At 32.2% G+C, this 20,032-nt stretch overlaps 1 protein-coding gene across 1 annotated transcript; it reads left to right on the top strand.

Annotated features, from left to right (window-relative positions):
• Positions 1 to 1,282: 1,282 nt before the first annotated feature.
• LOC106078723 (RNA cytosine-C(5)-methyltransferase NSUN2-like) lies at positions 1,283 to 16,496 on the top strand. Its single transcript, XM_056036263.1, has 21 exons — positions 1,283 to 1,500; positions 3,521 to 3,601; positions 4,349 to 4,443; positions 5,188 to 5,292; positions 6,002 to 6,107; positions 6,645 to 6,716; positions 6,938 to 7,013; positions 7,624 to 7,775; positions 8,124 to 8,179; positions 9,125 to 9,199; positions 10,170 to 10,374; positions 10,899 to 11,026; positions 11,364 to 11,488; positions 11,974 to 12,106; positions 12,243 to 12,338; positions 13,147 to 13,279; positions 13,478 to 13,558; positions 13,702 to 13,840; positions 14,593 to 14,632; positions 15,716 to 15,843; positions 16,224 to 16,496. Exons 1-21 carry the CDS (start codon positions 1,450 to 1,452, stop codon positions 16,439 to 16,441), a joined length of 2,295 nt encoding a protein of 764 aa, XP_055892238.1. The 5' UTR covers positions 1,283 to 1,449; the 3' UTR covers positions 16,442 to 16,496.
• The last annotated feature ends 3,536 nt before the right edge of the window (positions 16,497 to 20,032 follow it).

Below are 20,032 nucleotides of genomic sequence, written 5' to 3'. Positions count from 1 at the left end.
CATTAATTAGTAACAAGAGGTTAACCAGCCAGTTAAAAAAAAGGAGGACGGCAAAACAGAGGTCCTCCCCCCCCCCCCCTGTATAAACCGTATAATATAGGCCTGTTAAGATCAATTAAATGATGCGTCGTTTCACCCTCACTGGCATAGAGGAAAGTAACTGCCAGCATATGACTGTTGGAGCGTGACCTCCGTGTCGAAGGCGCCGGTTGGAGAGAGAGGTGCGAGTCAAACATTTTAGATGGAAAGAAAATGCGGGAAAATATGCTGGTCGCAACTGGGCGTAGACATGTGAAACATGTAGCAGGCTACTGCACTCATCCTTAATCTTCGAAATCGAAGACATTGGGTTAAGGTTAAAAATAGGCCTATTATTTTAATATTTCAGTTTACAAACAATAACAATAGATAAGACAAAAAGAAAAACAGATTAAATCAGTAACTAAATTATTATTAATGGCTTTTTAAGCTTATAATATATAGGGGTTTCGCTGAATAGGTTTTCAGTTAAAAGGTCATTTTGAGCGAACACCCCATAATATTTTTTTTCAACGGAATGAATAGCCTTAGCTATTCTAGCTAACTATTTCCTCATCTATTTAGAAGCATAATAGGCGATTTTTTTTTCGGCCGATGTCCATTGGTGCTTTAAAATCGCCTTAAGTTCGGACCTATTCTCGTTTATCCGGAAACGTTTTGAGAATGAAATTTCCATGCATGTCAACTTTGACCTTCAGCTATGCTTTATTTTATCTTATCTTCTTCTTATCTTATATAATACAGACGTTAATTACTTCAAAAAAGAAGATGATTACGTCCTACGCGCCATGCATTTAGTCATGCATATTAACCAATGACTTAAATTCTGCCAAGTCACTGGTTTTCCTGGCTAGCTCAGGCAACCCATTCCATGCTCTAATAGCACTAGGGAAGAAGGAGTATTTGTACAAATTTGTCCTAGCATATGGGGGAAAACGAAAGTGAATAGGTGGAAAATGTAGAAAAATGGAGTCTTTGTAATACCATTTTATTAGTTCAGCAGTTACTTTTGAAATAAATAAGAATGGATAAAAATTACGGGGAGGTGTTCGCTTTATATGCCATTTCGCTGATGGGCCTTTCCTATACATGGAGAACTTTAAAAATATAGATATAGACTTGATCTATAGATAGTCTTTTGAATCTAGATCCAGATCTAGTTAGAATTTCTAGCCTCTTTCTAGTTATGATGTATAAATCAAGAAATCTGGGTATAGTTTTAAATAGGGTCTAAGTATTTTTCTTTAAATGAGGAAGTCCCAGAGTTAGCATCGTATTCTACTTTCGATTAGACTATAACTGTGTGAACACAGGCCACGTTTGACTTTTAAATTAGAATCAGTCTACACAGTGATAGACATAAACTAGATCTACACACTAACACAGCACTTTTTTCATTGAGGCTTTACAATGGGCAAAAGAAAAGGTGGAAAAGACAAACATTATTATAAGAGAGAAAAGGTAGATTCCAGATTTACTCACTTCACTCACTATAGTATAGTATAGTCATAGATCTATATAATATATATAGTAGCTTCTTATATTAGGCACAGCTCATCAAATTCTCCTTTTAGAAACACGTCGCTTTTTTTGTTTATAATTAATTTGTTTTTATGTTTGGAGCTAAAAACGATGTTTCGGGACTGTGCATGTCCAATTTAAGATAAGTTCCTGTATTTTTGTTCCGCTTTTCCAAAGCAGATGGCAGTTTTTTAGATTCTCGGTAACCAAGTATGTAAAGCTATTGTTTAAACCTCCCCCGGCAATTCATACCCATATAAGGGATGAAGGCTATATTATGAGCCTGTTTGATCGTAGGCTGGTGGATCTATCAAAATAAGCTTCCAAACATCTTTAGAAAGACATTCCAATCACATTCATACTGTTAGCTGTTAAATAAAATTAAAAAAGGAGGTGTTTCAATGAATAATAATGAATTAAACACATTCTCCTATAGTGCACAAGGCAAAATCGTAATAAGAAATATTATTGGGATTAATAAATCTATGATTTTTTTTCAATAAATAAATGTGACCTAGATCGAGATATCTAGAATATATAATTTATGAATGAAAGAAAAAAGTGCGGGCTGCTAATTTGAAGCCAGAGACCATGCTCACTGCAGGTGATCACGCCAGGCGAGCGCTGGTGGTGAGGAGAGGTATACACTAAGCGTGTAGTGTCACAACCTATCATACAGGCAGTGGAGGGAAGGGGGAAAGAGTCATGAAAAGAATTATAAGCATCTATGGGAGGGAGGGGATGTAACAAAACGAACATCCAAATTATGAAAAGAAGAGGGTCCTTGGATGGGTATTAAAAGAAAGAGACAGAGAATACATGTAGCCTAGTTGAAAATATCATGTTTGTTGGATTGTAATAATTAATTTATAGATCTATAATTATATAGATTTATTTCTGTTTCTACACATAGATTATATAGGTAGGCATATATATATATATATATATATATATATATATATATATATATATATATATATATATATATATATATATAGAGAGAGAGAGAGAGAGAGAGAGAGAGAGAGGCAATATACTATAAATACATATTGCAGAAGTGAATCTACTTCTTTTAATACAATCTAAATAATTTTTAATTAACACAGATATAATTTATTAGCAATAACATAGTGGTGTTTCTTAACGGGTGCTCGATGTGTGCTGAAGGAGAAAGCACAAAAACTGCATTTATTATAGGAGCATGAAGTGACCTGATTTATTTTAAAATAAAATCTTGACTATGGGTGGTAATACAAAGGAACACAGCTATTTTTATAGTCCTTTAGTTGCAAAATAAGAATCTGCTTTCAGTTTTTTTGTAAGTTAAACCGTCACCAAATAAAAAAATAAAATAAAAATTTGACCTAGTTCCCGAATACGGTGTGCCTAATATAAGAATCTACTATACTTATTAATATTATTATAGTATAGTTAATATAGTCAGTATAGTATAGTGAATTTAAAATAGTATTTACTATAGAAATACTATAGATCTAGTATGTCTATACAATACTATTTTCAGTTAGTTGAATTAGATCTATCATTACCATCAATCACTTTAGTTTTAGTTTAGATTGCCCTTTGTCTTTTTTTTTTTTTTTACATTTGTACTTTGTAGCGCATTAGTGAGATGATATGTCGTCGTATATGCAAAATAGTAATAAAATAGTGACATTAGTAGTGTAAAAAATGAAGTGCAGCCTCACAGTCTAACACTACTAACAGCACAATGTTCATTAATAGCAGTTTGAGTTTGTTAATGTCATTGATACTAGTAATAACTAGTAATAAAATAAATGAATATTAAAAAGTGGATCGCATAAGTGTTACGCAGTCTGGTGCCAAAATACACATTTTGACCATCAGCGTTACGCATTTGGACTTTTTTTGGTAGGCAGGTCTGAGTGCTAGATTTAATCTAAATCTTTAAAATGATTATAATTTTTTTTTTTTTTTTCAGAAATTCAATCGAGGCAGTAAAGTAGGTGAAGCTTATGATTTAGGCAAGAGAGACAATGAGTTATTTGCCAAGTTTTACAAGGTAAGCTGCAAAAATGCAATTTGAAATATTAATAGTAAAATTTTCCAGCTAGAAATCTTTCTAGTCTATATAGATCTATACTCTTTAGGGATTTAATATAGTGCACTTGTGATTTTTGTGGCTTATGTGTCATGTGTTTACTAGATCTAGTCTCAATCTTTTATTTTTGTGTACACTCTTCTTCCTAAAGCAGGTACAGAACTTAATATATATATAAATGATAGGAGTATGTTTGTATGCATGTCCCGAACAGAAATCGAAACCATTTGACCATCTTGATAAAATTTGGTATGAATGTTTCTTAGATCACGGCAGAGACTGTAGTGCATGTTAAATGTCTCTCTCACAATAAGAAGGCCCTAAAAATAATAAAATGTCCAAATTTATTTCTATTGAAGAACAAATCTTTTTAACTTAGCTTCACATTTTTTTATATTAGCTATGTAGGGGAACATGGGGCTAGATAAGTCATACACAAATTAAGTGCAGCGGGTCATATGAGGCTAGTATATATATATATATGTATGTATGTTAAATAAAAACATTACATCCCTTGCTCTAACTTTTGTCAGCTGGGTGATTATTCTGAATTGAAAATCTTAGCCTTTAACACGATTTCAACTTGAGACCTACAATTTAATAGCAATTTCTTTGCCAAACCATCCCATATTTTGAAAAGATAAACAAGCAGAGCGAAAATACCAGCAGTCTTTTGTTAATGATCTTATTTTATCTATTTTCCTGCAGGGTCAAGGTTTTGTTCCAGAAGATGAGTGGAATAATTTTTATGAAACTTTAAAGACAACATTACCTGTCACTTTTAGAATCACAGGCTATAAAAGGTACAGCATTTTTTGTTATTCAATTGAAAGTTGTTTTTTTGGCTATTAAATATATTTGGCACCCCCAGTTTGGAAGCCAAGCACTTTGCTACTCGGTCACTGCAGCTCCATTAGAACATAATACCATCAGATATGCAACAAAGCTACAAAGTGGTGAATACATGTTGTACTTTCAGAAGTTGGTAACCCAACATCCAATGTATGCACAAGTTTTGGGGTAAAGAAATTTAAACTGAGTTCCTCTTTAGGAAAAAAAATATTTTCATTCAATTAGTAGAACTAAACCATAAAAAGTTTGAACACACACACATATATATATATATATATATATATATATATATTGTATTAAAAATTTCATCATACTGATACAGATGTATGTATATTGTCTAACTTTCCTGTAGGAAGGGTAATTAATGACAGACTGACTGACAAATTAAGTGTTTTTGATAGTACATTTGTTATAGCGTCTCATTGTTGACAAGTGAAAGAGTAATGTGTTAAGAACATCTAAAGAAAGGCTTGTGGTATGTTGATAAATTTAACTGAAATTGGTTGCACAAAAAAAGCATAGTTTCTTCATTGAGTACAAATAGTTTCTTCATTGAGTTGCTGTGTGGCAGGCAAGCAGTTGAAAGAAGATGCAATGAAATATTACTTATTACAATGGGTACACCACTTGACACACATATTTTGATTGTTTATTATTTGATAGTAAAAATCTTCTTATTATTTTTATGTTTTTAGTCAATCAGAAGAGCTATTGAAAAATATCAAAGGGAAGTTCTTCAGCAATCTCCTTGATGTGAAAGTAGACGGAGAAGCTCTACCTCCACCTAAACAGTTGCCATGGTAACTAGTTTCTAATTTTTTTTGTTTTTAAAACCATACTTCCTAATGAATTAATTATTTTCACCTATCAATGTGCATTTTGTTTTTAGTTAAAAATAGATTACTGAAATAGTTAGTTTGTTACTTTGTTAGACATTGTTCATTGCATAGGATAGCTAGCTTTCTCATCAAGTCAACATCTGTCGTTTGCTAATCTCTCCAGCATATTGTAAGTCCATTGTATCTATTGTCTCGTGTAAGGATTTCTTCTTAATTACTTGTTGTTCACCTCTTTCCTGCTATGGGCCACTTTATAATAGCGACACACTTAGTTCTCACTGATCATCTCTCATGTTACTTATCTATTGCCACTGAAAGGTGTACAGTGACCTCAGTTTATGTTTTCATTTTCACCATAGTTTTGACAGAACTAGCACCCATCAATTTCTTTTAATGATGTAGTTTTCCATCTGCAAGTGTGTGTGTTGTAGTTTTGTATTTTTTAAATATTTTTTTTTGTTAGGAAATATTTTTTGTTTCTATTTTTTTAATTGTAAAAGAAAGAAATTTGGTTAAAGCTAATTTAATAATATTTTATCAGGTGTTCTAAATCATTCACTTATTTCTAGATCTGATATACGAGCTTGAAATCTTTTCATCACTAAAGTTTACATGTAAGCCTTCAAAACGATGATAGTCCTTATAAATGCTAATTAATTTATGATTCTAGGTACCCAAATGAGCTAGGATGGCAGTTGGATTTGTCCCGTAAAGTGGTTCGAAGCAGTGAGCAGTGCTCTAAGCTGCATGACTTCTTAGTCGCAGAAACTGAATGTGTGAGTTCCATAGTTGATTCTTTTTCAAGTGCAAAACTTTTTTGACTTATAGACAACTAATAGAAAGATAAGTTGTACACTGTTTTTTTTATGGTAGAAAATCACCACCAAACATGTGTTCACCTTCTTAAAAAATATCTTAATAATAACAAATGGTGTTGCCTTAGAAACTGCTTTAAAAGGACAAAATGCATAACCTTTTCTAAAAAAAATTTTTGTTTTTATTTAACTATGAAATAAGATTATCCAAATACCTTATTTTTATCTGTGTATATCTTCAAAGTTATGTTTTTTTCAAAAACCTATTTTAAAAAACTGTTTAGTAACTTAAAAATGAAATAATTTCTCTCAAAAAAAATTTTATATTACAATTTAAAAGATATGTAAAACAAAAATTAAACAAAAACAAAAAGGGTAATGTAAATTTTAAATCTAAACTTAGTGGTTCTGTTACTGCCCAAGTAATACTATTTTTTTTTTTAACATTTCATATAAAATGAGTAATATTTTTTTCTTTTTATATTGCTAATATTTCAGGGTTCTATTAGTCGTCAAGAAGCTGTCAGCATGATCCCTCCTTTGGTGTTGGATGTTCAATCACACCACAAGGTTTGATTTGACTTTTAAAAATGCAAAACTATTATAATAGTGGGCTTGATTTTTTAAAATGTTTTTGAGTAAAGCGCTATATAAACTATCAAATAAAACCAAAATACTTAAGTCACTAAATATTGAGCAGAAATTTACAATAAAATAACATTGTGGCTTTGTTTTTAGCTTTCATTGGTTTTTTTTTTTTTTTTTTTTTACCAACTCAATGCTATCACCAGGTATTAGATATGTGTGCTGCTCCAGGATCTAAAACTGCTCAGTTGATAGAATATTTACATAGCACCGCTCCAGCAGGTACTTTGTTTTGAAGTCATAGTATTGTATAATTATTGCTATCTTGAAATTGGATATTTATATTTTTTGAATGGATACTGGCATCTCACTATTAAATCAGGGTATACTGGTATCATTGTCTTTGCACATATTAGGTTAAATCTGTTAGTGTATTAAGTGGTACTGACATCTTGTCATTGTATTTATAGGCACCAGTTTCTTCTTTAACCCAATAGCTCCTATTTCCGGTTTGAAAAATCCTCTTTACACACTGGGCCTGTTGATTCTAAAAATTCTTTTTAAAAAATGCGATACACATCCAGTATTCATTTAAAAAAAAGAGGTCACTAAGCTTTTATTCTCACTTTACTAGTTGTTATATCTCCTACTGTATGTACATCCTTCTGTTTTATCTTAAATAGCATAGTTTACTTGGATTTTCCTTCCATTCAATAGTTCATCTAGACGTACTTGAAAATAAGAAGAAAAACAATCTGTCAATAAATGGTGGGATGAATTTTGAATACATTTCTTTTGTTGTCAAGCATTTTCACTGGATGAATAAATAAATGTACCTGTAACCTTTCGGCGTGATAAATGTGAAAATATTTTTTTTTTACTTTCTGAACAGGTGAGCTGCCCACTGGCTATGTTATTGCCAATGACACAGACAACAAACGCTGTTACCTGATGGTGCATCAGGTGAAGAGACTCCAAAGCCCTTGCTGTGTTATTGTCAACCACGATGGGACATTTTTCCCTAAGATCAGGACAAATAGTGATGTTAGTATCTTTTAAGTTTTCTAGTAATTCAGACCTAATGTGATTATTTAAAAAAATGTTGAACTACTACAACACCAATGGTCTCAACTTATTATAGTGCATGCCTGATATCTGTGAGAGACAGTACAGAAGTAATAGTGCTTTAATCATTTTATACTTTATATCTGTGAGAGACAGTACAGGGGTAATAGTGTTTTAATCATTTTAACATTTACACTTTTTTTTTTTCATAACATTTAAGAACTGAAAACAGAAATAAAAATTTATTGAAAAATAAAGTCTTTTAACTCATTGTGAGAGTTTTATTTTTTGTATTTAAAATTAATTGATTTATCTTGAATTTTTCAGGAAAGTAACCCAGAATACCAGCTGTTTGACCGTATATTGTGTGATGTACCCTGCAGGTAAACTTTTTTAAGCACAAATACTATTGGTCTGATTTTAGCTAGGTTACATGCTAAAGTATTTGTGATCCTGAAGAACTGATTTTCAATTGTCAGCCATCGGATTGTAATGATTTTTATTACAGTTAAAAGCAGAATCTTGAAACCTCCCATTACATATTCGAAGCTTTTATAATTTGGCCAAACTAATTATTCTGGATATTTTTTTCCCTTGTAAAATTTAAACCCAAGAATTAAACCTCTTGCTTTTCTGTAAAGCTAAATATGTTCTTATTAAACACTGCTGGTGATGCTATCAAAGGCAATCTTGTTAAATGAAAGGTTATTGGAAAGATTATTTTGTCTAATTGCTGTAATGCCCAATCCCTTTTTCAAAGAAACTATCTAAAATGCTTATAGTCTACAATCTGAAGCTGTCAGGTAGAGTTGAGCCTTAGGCTCTTAAAACTCTGGGCCTGCAAATGTGAACAAGAGCTCCCTCTCACCGGCCTGATTTAACAGTCTGTTCTGTCTGATGGAGAGTCTTACTTGTGTCTATTTTGACTTTGTCATTTCCAGTGACACTGTCTCTCCAAACTCAGACTGGGTAACCTTCATCATTTTTCTATTCTATACCAGGCTAGCAGTGCAGGACACACCATTTATGCAACGGCCCCTCATTTCCACCTGGGCGCCACTAGTCTGCAAGAGTTTAATTAAGCAACTGTAAATTTTAATTTTTAAAACTAATATACAGATGTGTGTTTATGCTGAAACCAATGTTTATAATGTTTAGGGTATATGTTTAAAAACAATATTGTATGTGCAACATTTTAAAACATAGGTATTTTAAGTGATCACTTAAATTTGTTTATTTACAATAAATGTTCATTAACAATGGCACATTAGAATAATACTTCCATATAGGATGATGTCTTATATTCCTCTTTCCGTCTCTTTCTCTAGTGGCGATGGCACCATGCGTAAAAACTTTGATGTCTGGAACAAGTGGCACCCCTTGCAAGGTGCTAATCTTCATGGGTAAGGTTGTGTACCTCTTGAGCCTCCTAGCAGGCGTGGTCTGAGGATTGTTCCAGCCCCAAACACTTTGTACCAAGGGTTGCTAGAGACCACGTCTTCAAGCTGACAACAGCTGGCTCTTGATGAGTGTTTGTTGTGGTTGATTTCTTGTGTTTTCAAATTCCATTGTTAGTTTGTCTATGACTTATTCTCACATGACTTGTTTCTAACAATATTAAAAAAAAAAAAGTTCACTTTTATTAAATTTATACATAAAAGCACTTTTTTCAAGTAATTTCTGACAAAATAAGAAATTAATTATATATAAGCTGATTCTGTTCACTTGTTCTGAGAAAAGCTTCAATGTTTACTACTTCAATGAGGAATTGCAAAGTCTTGTTCTATCATCACCATTGAATTTTTTTTGTCAATAAATCAATAAATGTGATGTAGAAAATGCAGACCAGTAAAATCATCTTCTCAGTATTCTCAGTTAATAGTATTTTGGATATACATGTAGAGTTTTCAGAACAACTTAAAAAAACATTTATTTCAAAACAATTCATAATAACTAGTCTGTTAATACTAAACAATCAGCTTTTCATTGCCTCTACTAATATTAACTAATATTAACTATTTATCTCCGTAATTATTTTTCCATGTTCAGACACCATTTTTTTAATTTTTGTGATTGTACGTTCTACCATGTTAGGATTAAACTTCAATAACATTTTTGTTTGTAATCAGAAAACGTTACTTTTGGTATAGAATTATAGGAGAATGCATGCTCTTTTTATATAACTCAAACTATACTTTCTAAAACCGAAAATGAATTAAATTTAATGGAGTCAAATCAACGATGGTATTGTTGATTAGGAGAGAAGGAGTTAACTAATCCTGATTTTTTTTAGGGTTTTTTTCAAATATGTAAGTAGATATAAGCTCTTTAGTTTGAACATTGTTTTTAATTTGATAAATCTTGTCTTAATAGGTTGCAGTGTAAGATTCTTCGTAGAGGATGTCAATTACTTGCTGTGGGTGGACGTATTGTATACTCCACTTGTTCTTTAAACCCAGAAGAGGATGAGGCTGTGATTGCAGAAATGCTGAGAACCTCTGAGGGGGCTATGGAGTTGGTTGATGTCAAAGACATGCTTCCAGGCTTAAAATTTACCAAAGGTGTTTCAACATGGAAGGTATAAATTATAATTCTGCTATTTACAAATGCTAGTTACTTATTGCTTCATTTATGTATTTATTTGTGGTACAACCTAGTATTCCAATACACTTACTTCAATATAAATAAAAGTTTACTGCATGAATGCAGCTTTATGTACATCTTTTTTTTTTCATACTTTTTTTTAATACAGATAAAAGCATTTTGTTTAGTCCAAGATTTATATTTTTGTTATTGATTTAAATAATTAGCATAAATGTCTTAAAGCGTTAAAATTATCGTATTATGTTTTGAGTTAAAGCTCTGTAAAGTAGTAAATAAAACATTTTCCCTAAGTTATACAAAATTAATGAAAAATTTGCAGATGCTGTCTTATCTGTGGCATTTTACATCTCAAGAGACAATCTTTTCCCTTTACAACTTCTTGTGTAACTAAAGAGGCCAATCCTTGATACACAGCTGTGGTCACAGGTTGGGCAACATGCAGATCACTGATGCTGTCACAACTACTGTGAAATTAGTCTACTTATGTATAATTCTTAGGTGATGACAAGAGCAGGTGAATGGATTGAATCAGCAGCTGAGATTCCAGCACCAATGCAGACACAGTTTAAACACACAATATTCCCACCCAAACCTGAGGAAGTAGAGACATTTCATCTGGATAGATGGTTAGTTGCTCATTCTATGATTTTGATTTAGTTGTGTTCAAGCCTAGCTGGAGTGAATCATTTACTGTAAAGCTGTCTAATTTATACACACCATTGAACAATCTCAGTAGAATGGTAATAATTTTTTTTAGAAATTAGAAATAAAATATTTTTAACGATAACATCTTCCACACTTGGCATTTCACTTTTTATTTAAACGTGTGTCCCCTTTTTACAGTATTGCTCTGGGAGGTTAATATTCAGAATATCTGGTATTGATAATGAGAAAAATGTACTTAGACATGGTATTGAAACAATTATCATATTTTAATCTGAACATTTCTTTTGAACTGATCAGCATGAGAATTTTACCTCATCATCAAGACACTGGTGGATTTTTTGTTGCTGTCCTTCAGAAAGTTAAACACCTGCCTGGATCAAAGGAAGCAAAGTCAGAAGCTACAGCAACACAAACCTCAGAAGGTACTTACTTAACAGAGTGTAATTTTACTTTACAGTTCTATACATTGGTAGATATGTTGAACTTTTTTTTTTTTTTGGTCTGTATTTTGATATTCATTATCATCATTTGTCCCTTGACTTTCATCATTGGGGTGCTGTGATAGTCACCATTTTTTCCATTCAGCAGCTGTTCTGAGTAGGATATCAAGAGAGGCCGGTCAATTCTTTTATATTGTCCAGCCTTTCTCATAGCATTTCTATGTGTTTTATAGGTTTTGGTGGCAGTCATCTCCTCTCCGGGACCATTTTTTTTCTTTGGGTTTTCTCCCCAAGATGGAAAGACTTACATGGCTAATGAGCTCCATCTGCTCACTCCTTTTTAAAGGCGGATGATGGTTTTGGTCTGCCCCGGGTATTTAATTTCTTCGGTACCATATCATATTTATGGGAGAACTATAACTCCTGTTTCCACAACTTTTGATATTAGTTATGTTTAAATGTTATAGATCAAAACCAAGCTGAAGAGAGCAAGAAAGAGAGCACTGAAAATCAAAATGAAATAGCTACAGAAGAACAACAGGCAAACAGTGAAACTAACAATGTTAGAGAAAAAAGAAAAGGCCCAGCCAGTGGAGAAGAGTCAGTACTTTTTTTTTTAAAGATTTAATGCTTACAAAGCTTTACATTATTTATTGGGTCTACATAGAGGGTGGATTTTGGATATTGTAGTTATGTTAAATTTTGATTGATGGTTCGTGTTTCAAATTACTTTCAGACCAAGGCCACCAAAGAAACCTAAGAAATTACATGGTTACAAGGAGGACCCATTTTTGTTTATGGAGGAAACTGATCCAGCATGGAAACCTATACAGTAATTTGTTTCTTTGACTTTTAGTTTAGAATTCTGCCATCTGCAGTTGATCAATTAATGTTGTGTAATATGTAGAAAAAAAGAATAACATGAAAATTGCTTGTGCTGCTTTTATGATGATAAATTGGTGTTATTCAGAGGTTCATTTGACCACATCCATACCAGAACTTTATAAGAGCATGTTACTAATGCTTCCCTTTAGACTCTTCACTGAATTTATTCATGTTCTCCGATGTATGGCATCTATCATTACTTAAGTATTTAAAAGTTTACAGATTGAAAAGTTAATATAATAACACTAGATTAGTAATGTTCTATTGTTCCATTTTCTTCTTATTATTTTGTTCTTATTTTAATTTGTTTCCCCCACTGTTTTCTCAAATATTTGCTCTCTATATGAGACAAAATGTATTGACAGGTTTTGAGAATTAAAAAAAAAAAGTATTTTGCTGTAGAAAATACATGGAGAAAGCTACTTCATTTAAAATATATCTTTTCTATAATGCATCTTTCATGCTTATAGGCATGGTCAGCTTGCTATGATTTAATCTCTTTTTGTGGACCAGATGGGGAGAGATTATATGGGAGAAGGTTTCCGTGTTGGCGATCAGCAAACACTAATCAGCCAGAGTCTGCTTTTGATAGGAAGACAAGCTGTTTATGCCTTTGCATTGTTTCTGTCTGCACATTGTAGACATGAAAGAAAACATTTAATGGCTAAAAAAAAAGCCAAAAAGATTTCATATATTTTAACTGTTTTGAAGCAAACATTATATTTCTATTTAATCTCAGCAATAATTTTTTTCAGGAGTTTCTTTGGTCTGACAGAATCCTGTGCTGTAAATCAGATACTATTTCGATCTATGCAGGGCAAGAGGAGCTTGTATTTTGTATCTAAGGCTGTGAGAGAACTGACTAGATTTAACGAGGACAGGATCAGGGTGAGGGAAATTGTGCTTTGGTTTTAATTAAATAGCAACTTTTTTTATAGTTTTATTATTTATAGAACCATCTGAACTGGCCGCACCTTATATTTTGTAATTTATATTTCTTAACAAATGCCTTGACTAATTATAGCATCAACACACATTTTTAAATTGAATAATACGTGTTATATACTGTTGTATATTTATTTCCAGTTTATTAACATGGGCGTGAAAGCATTTAGCCGAAGTCCATCTCCATTGGTACCAGAATGTGATTTTAGGATTACGCAAGAGGTAATGGTTGATATTATTTCACACCTTGAGTGTATTTAAAGGCTTATTTGTTTGCATAGAATACTATCTGCTCTTATGCAGAAGTTATCTGTCTCTTTCTTTTTTATGACTACCTGACAATAGAACTGTTTTCATTTCCCTAGTGTCTGGGGACATTGCTAAACAACATCACCAAAAGAAAGGTGTACATCTCCAAACAGGATGCTATTATTGTTATAAGCCAGGAGAACCCTTTCATTGGTAAACTGAGTGAAGAATCTCAGGCACAGCTCCATGCTATGAGTAAGTACAGTCTTTACAGTATGATAATTGCATGTAAAAGCTATTCTACTTTTTATGTACTGTTAATTATACTTCAAATTTATTATGTATTTGATCATTTGCACTCTTAAAAGATAAACACAAAGACTTTCGTTGTTATACTACCATCAAATACATTCAAATAGATCTTGTATTACAAAAGAAGTTTTTACAATGTTACTTTTGTTGTTAAGTACTTAAGAATGGCTGTCATCTATTGGAATACTTCCAATTTGTTTTGTTTTGTTCTGTGTATTGTGTAGTTAGTACAGAAAAGATAACTTCACATTTTTGCCTTTGAAGAATTACATTCCATGTTTAGCAGCCCCTATTAAAGCAATTTTGAAATTGTTTTCATGTTCTTTTGTCTGTCACATTTCAATCTCAAAAAACAAATACACCATTAAATATCCATATCCACAGTTGCTTTCATCATGCTCAAAATTGGCTTCTTAAAGTTGTATCTTTTTTTTTGTTCTAAAATTAAGAATATTTTATGCACACATGTCAAATAAAACATTTTTAAAACTGGATTTAAAGAAGATATTTTCCAGTTTTTCACAAGAACTATATGCACTCTTTACACATTATTATCATGCTCAAAATGTGCAAAGTCTTTTTGTGGTCCTTCTTTTGTTATTTTAAATAAATATGCATATTTCAAAAAGTTTAATCTCATCTGCTTTGTAGTGTGTGATAAACTGTTACTGTATTACACAATCTTTACTCTACAGCACCAGGAAGTTGTGTTTTTCTGTTTACTCCATCTGAAAAGTAAGTTTCTCTTCTTTCATGCATTTTGTTTGCCTCTATGAAAGTGATTTTCTGTCAGGAGACATATGTAATAGATTTCAGAAAGTAGAAATCTCTGAACCAAAAGAGTAGATAGAATAAGACAGGAAATATAGACACTTAGTAGCTTAGTATAGAGGACTCCTTGACAGTTTCCCCTGTAAATAAATGTTTAAAGGTTAATTAAAGTGTTAAGTTATTTCTAGAGTGTCTGAGAAGCAGAGCAGCTGTACAAACTCGCATGAGATTGGATAGTTTTAGCTGGAACACAATACACAAAATATTTTCAATGAAATGAACTTATTTCAAGTTTTCTATTTTATTTCTATTAGATAATAATTTTGGAATGTCAGTCACTTCTTCTCCTAGTCATCTAATCCGTAGGCATTCTATTGCATGACACTTAACTTTTTATTAAACATTGTGTAATGCTGCTGTTGAATTCCCCACTCATTTTATCCATCTTAAAATATAGATATGCTTTCTTTATTTTTACCCATTGGGATTGCTCCAGCTCCTTCTCCTATCTAAACTTCATCTGATAAAACAGGTCTACAACAATTAAATTAACCTGGGAAACTATGGGCCTAGGAAATACAAAAAGGGGGGGGGGGAAATTGATTCTTGTTTCAACCTTTTTACTTAACCGCCCCCTTCCATCTCTGCAGTGAACTTATAAAAAAATAAAAGAGTATGGGGATGGAGATATTTTGAGTTATTTTTCAATAATGAGTGAATAAGAGATAATAAATGTAATGATCCTTAGCTTCCCTGTCCTTATGATTTACATTTCCCTCACAAAATCTTGAAAACAACATTCTTATATCAAGCTCTCCCATTAATATCAATTAATTAGAGAAATAAAATGATGAAAATAGTAAATTTTAATATTGGAATTGTTTATGTTTAATATGAAAGTAATTATTTGAATTTCAGCTCAACCCTCTGCTTGACCACATTATTGTGATAGGTATACAGAGGATGATACATTCAGATAAAAATTGTTTGTCAAAATGATGTTTACATTTTAGCCACTTTTCACTATTTACCCTTGATATCTTTCAGGGAGCCATCTCCTAACTGTGAAGTTTGCTTTTGTGGTTGGAGGGGAAAGAACTCTGTAAGGTGTTTTGGTTCCAGAAGTGAAAGGGCTCATGCTTTAATGTTACTTGGGGAGGACTTAAAAGAAATCAGTAAGTTTTTGTTTCATTTTTCTGTTTGATTTTAGTAGCAAGACAGTTTCAGATTCCTATCCGTTTAAGCGCAATAGTGAGATAGAGTTACAGATGATTTTGGTTGGTGTATATAAATTTTTGAAAATTTCTTTAAATTAACTAATAGTAAATAATATTTAATAAAATAATAATATTCTTGTCTTACTGCTGTGACTATAATGTCTATTTCTACTGCTGTATGTATATTTTGTCTTTTATTCCTACTGTTATATATTGTCATATTTGTTGTGCCTACGTTCATATATTGTTATGCCTACTATTATATGTTATGTTTGTTTTACCTACTGTTTTATAATGTAACATTATTTCTACTGCCAAAACTAACTCTTTATTTCCAGACAAAAAAGTAGAGGCTGAACGTAAAGCCAAGCAACTTGCACAGGAAGCTCAAGGTGATGTGGACAAAGAACTCAAAGAAGACAATGACTCCATGCCTGTAGATGATAATGATGAGGTCAAAGAAAGCCAACAGATGGAAGATGAAAATGGTGAACAAATTGATTTTGTTGAATCTGACAAAGTTGATGGTGCTGATGAAGTTGAATCTACAGTTTAAAAGTCTTCACTATTAATTGTTAGTAGAATTTATAATTAAAATTTGTATTTAATTATTTTGAGTTTGTCATTTGTTTTTAATATCTGTAAAGTTGTGCTATGATTTCTATTGGAAGATAAAGTAATTCTGTGACAGTTGAAAGGGCGAAATTGAACCATCATAAACCAACATACCTAGAAATAAACATTGCATGATGATAAATTGATTTATATTTAAAACATCACCAGTGGGTTTGTGTGTGGGGGAATATACTCACATTGACTCACTCACCTACTCTTATTTAGCATGTCTTAAAATTATTCAACCCTCTAATTCACTCAGTGCCCCTAATTCAGATTTCATGTGGCTGCGGCCACCCTAGTGAACACATTTATTATCTGTAAAATAGTCATTAATAAACAGAAACAAGTTAATGATCTTTGTGTTCCAGTAAAAATAAAATTATCTGCATAACTTATATATACTAAAACATTTAAAAGCAAAGATTATATAAAGTATTAAAGGAAATAAACTGCATGTTAACCAATGACTTAAATTCTGTCATTGGCAAAAAACAAAAACCTGTTTGGGCAGCTGTTTGTGAAAAAATTCTAGAAATAAAAAGTCACCCTTTGAATCAAGATTTTGTAATTTTTACCATCTCAAAAGAGATACAAGACATAGATTTGCAAAGACAAACAGATACAAAAGCTATTTTGAACCCCTGGCAATTAGATCATTAAATAAAATTCAACAATCTGATATAAACTTTTCATATTTTAATTAAAGTGAGTATGGTGGTAATGTATATTTAGATCTAGATCTAGTTATAATGTTTTTTTAATATAATTTACAAATTGTAAGACAAATTTCCTTATGGATATTAAAGATTTATTATCTTCTAGCTACTTAGGTTGGTATATAATTAATATTTTGTTATTGACCTTTGTCATAATATTGATCTAGTTAGAAAATGTATTCTCTAATATTAGTTCTAATATAAGTAACAAAATATCTTATCTTATATAAAACAGTTACTTTAAAAAAAGATAATGATTACGTCCTACGCGTCATGCATATTGACCAATGACCTAAATTCTGCCAAGTCACTGGTTTTAATGGCTGGCTCAGGCAACCCATTCCATGCTCTGATAGCACTAAGACTAAGACTTTATTGATCCTTTTGGAAATTTGTTGTGATTACAAGAACTCTTTTCTCATATAAAGACATCACAACAGAAACATACACATAGATACAACAGACACAACATTAACAGTTCATTCAGCGACTACACACAGGTATCTTGGTCCTTTTCATGTTTCCTGATCAACGAGTGGAGTTGATAGAGTCTGACCAAGTGAGGTACGAATGAGTTTTTTTTACCTCTCTGTTCTTGTTTTGATATACAGTAGTCACCCACTTCGCGACGACCTGACATAGTTCTGGTGAAGCGGGTGGCTGTTGTCTTCCAAGATTTTTTTTATTTTCCTTAGACACTTTTGCTCAAAATGTTCCTTTAAGTGTGGTAATGTTGTGAGTGTAATTTTTGATGCCCTTTTTATGATGGTTTCTAGACAGCGCAACAGGTTAGATGAAGCGTTGCCTTGCCAACAAGTTATTCCGTATGTTTGCAGATTTTGTATAGTCACGCCGTAAAAAGTTTTTAGGATCTTCCTATTTAGTTTAAAGCTATTGAGTTTGTATAGAAAAAAAAGTTGCTGGGCTGTTTTCTTTGTCAGAGTTCCAAGTTCCAATACATTTTAGAAAGAAAAAACAAACTATACGTGAACTGCAAATAAACACTACATCTATAGAACAAGTAAAGGCATATAAATATCTAGGCGTTATCATCAACAACAAGCTTTCATGGGAAGACCACCTTGGAACTCTGACAAAGAAAACAGCCCAGCGACTCTTTTTTCTATACAAACTCAACAGTTTTAAATTAAACAAGAAGATCCTTGAGACATTTTACAGCGCGACTGTACAAAATCTGCTAACATACGGAATAAGTTGTTGGCAAGGCAACGCCTCATCTAAACTGCTGCAACGTCTAGAAAACATCATTAACAAGATTACAAAGAGAGTTTGTGTTACACAAACTCAGAAGCGGCCCCCGTCGAAGTCGGATCCCTGTCGGATCTGCATATTTGCAAATAATATTCAAGAGGTGATTTAATTTTGATGTAAAATGTTTTACACGTTTCGGATGTTCCTTCAGAGTTGAAGATAATTACTTCCTAGTCCAAACCTCCCGCAGGACGACGGGGGATGGGAGCGGGCAGGGTTTGAACCCTGGGCCATCCATAAATCTGAACGACAGTCCAGCGCGCAAACCGCACGACCAGGCAGCCATCCGATGGTCAAAAGTAATAATGTTTCAAAGATTCATTTGCCGTAAATTTAAATTTAAATTTAATAAAAAAATAGTAGATTAGTTTTAGTATATTAAAACATTACAATATTGATCAAAACGTTTGGAAATGAAAATCTACACTTTTTTTTTACACTTTAAGTTTAGAAATTGAAATTCTACATCTTAATCTAGTCTATTTTAGTCTAAACTAGATCTAGAAATTCTAGATCTAGACTCTAAAATAATTTTAATTAGAATATAAATCCAGATCTAGATATACTGTAATAAAAATCTAGATCTAGTTTAAAAAATCTAGATTAGATCTAAATCAAGATATCATTCCTTTTTTAAACGCGAGTCACATAACGAGGCTTAATAAACATTACTATACCGAGTTCTTTTTTCATTTCATTTGAAGAATTAATTCCATATAACGTCAGAGGGAAAAAAAAACACTACGTCACACGGCCTAGCTAGACTAAAAATCGCCTTCATCTATAAGAGCCATTTATCGAGTGTTCATAGACTTTGGTGCACCGAGTGCGTTCTTTTAGCATTTCATTTAAAGAATTCATTCCATATGACGTCAAAGGAAAAAAAACACTACGTCACACGGCCTAGCTAGAATAAAAATCGCCTTCATCATTACGAGCCTTTTATCGAGTGTTCATAGACATTGGTGCACCGAGTGCGTTCTTTTAGCATTTATCTTATCTTCTTATATAATACAGACGTTACTTCAAAAAAGAAGATGATTACGTCCTACGCGTCATGCATTTAGTCATGCATATTAACCAATGACTTAAATTCTGCCAAGTCACTGGTTTTCCTGGCTAGCTCAGGCAACCCATTCCATGCTCTAATAGCACTAGGGAAGAAGGAGTATTTGTACAAATTTGTCCTAGCATATGGGACGAGGAATGTGCCTTTATCTTTGTGTCTTTCAGAGTATTTTATTAAATTTTGTTTTTGTATTTGAAGATTATGGTTCAGTGTTTTATGTATGATTGCTACTTTACTTTTGAGCCTTCTGTCCTGAAGGCTTTCTAAATTTAGTGATTTTACTAAAGGTGTTACTCTAGTCAAATGTGAATATTCGTTTGTTATGAATCTCACTGCTCTATTTTGTGTCTGTTCCAGTTTCTTAATGTTTTCTTGAGTTGAGGGGTCCCAAACGGAGGATGCATATTCTATTATTGGCCTAACCAAGGTTAAGTAACATTTTAGTTTTATGTTCTTATTTGATTTATAGAAA

The sequence above is a fragment of the Biomphalaria glabrata genome, chromosome 7 (assembly GCF_947242115.1).
Source record: "Biomphalaria glabrata chromosome 7, xgBioGlab47.1, whole genome shotgun sequence".
NCBI classification, from domain to species: Eukaryota; Metazoa; Mollusca; class Gastropoda; family Planorbidae; genus Biomphalaria; species Biomphalaria glabrata.
The sequence above is the reverse complement of the archived record's forward strand: the minus strand, read 5'-3'. Positions and strand labels throughout refer to the sequence as shown.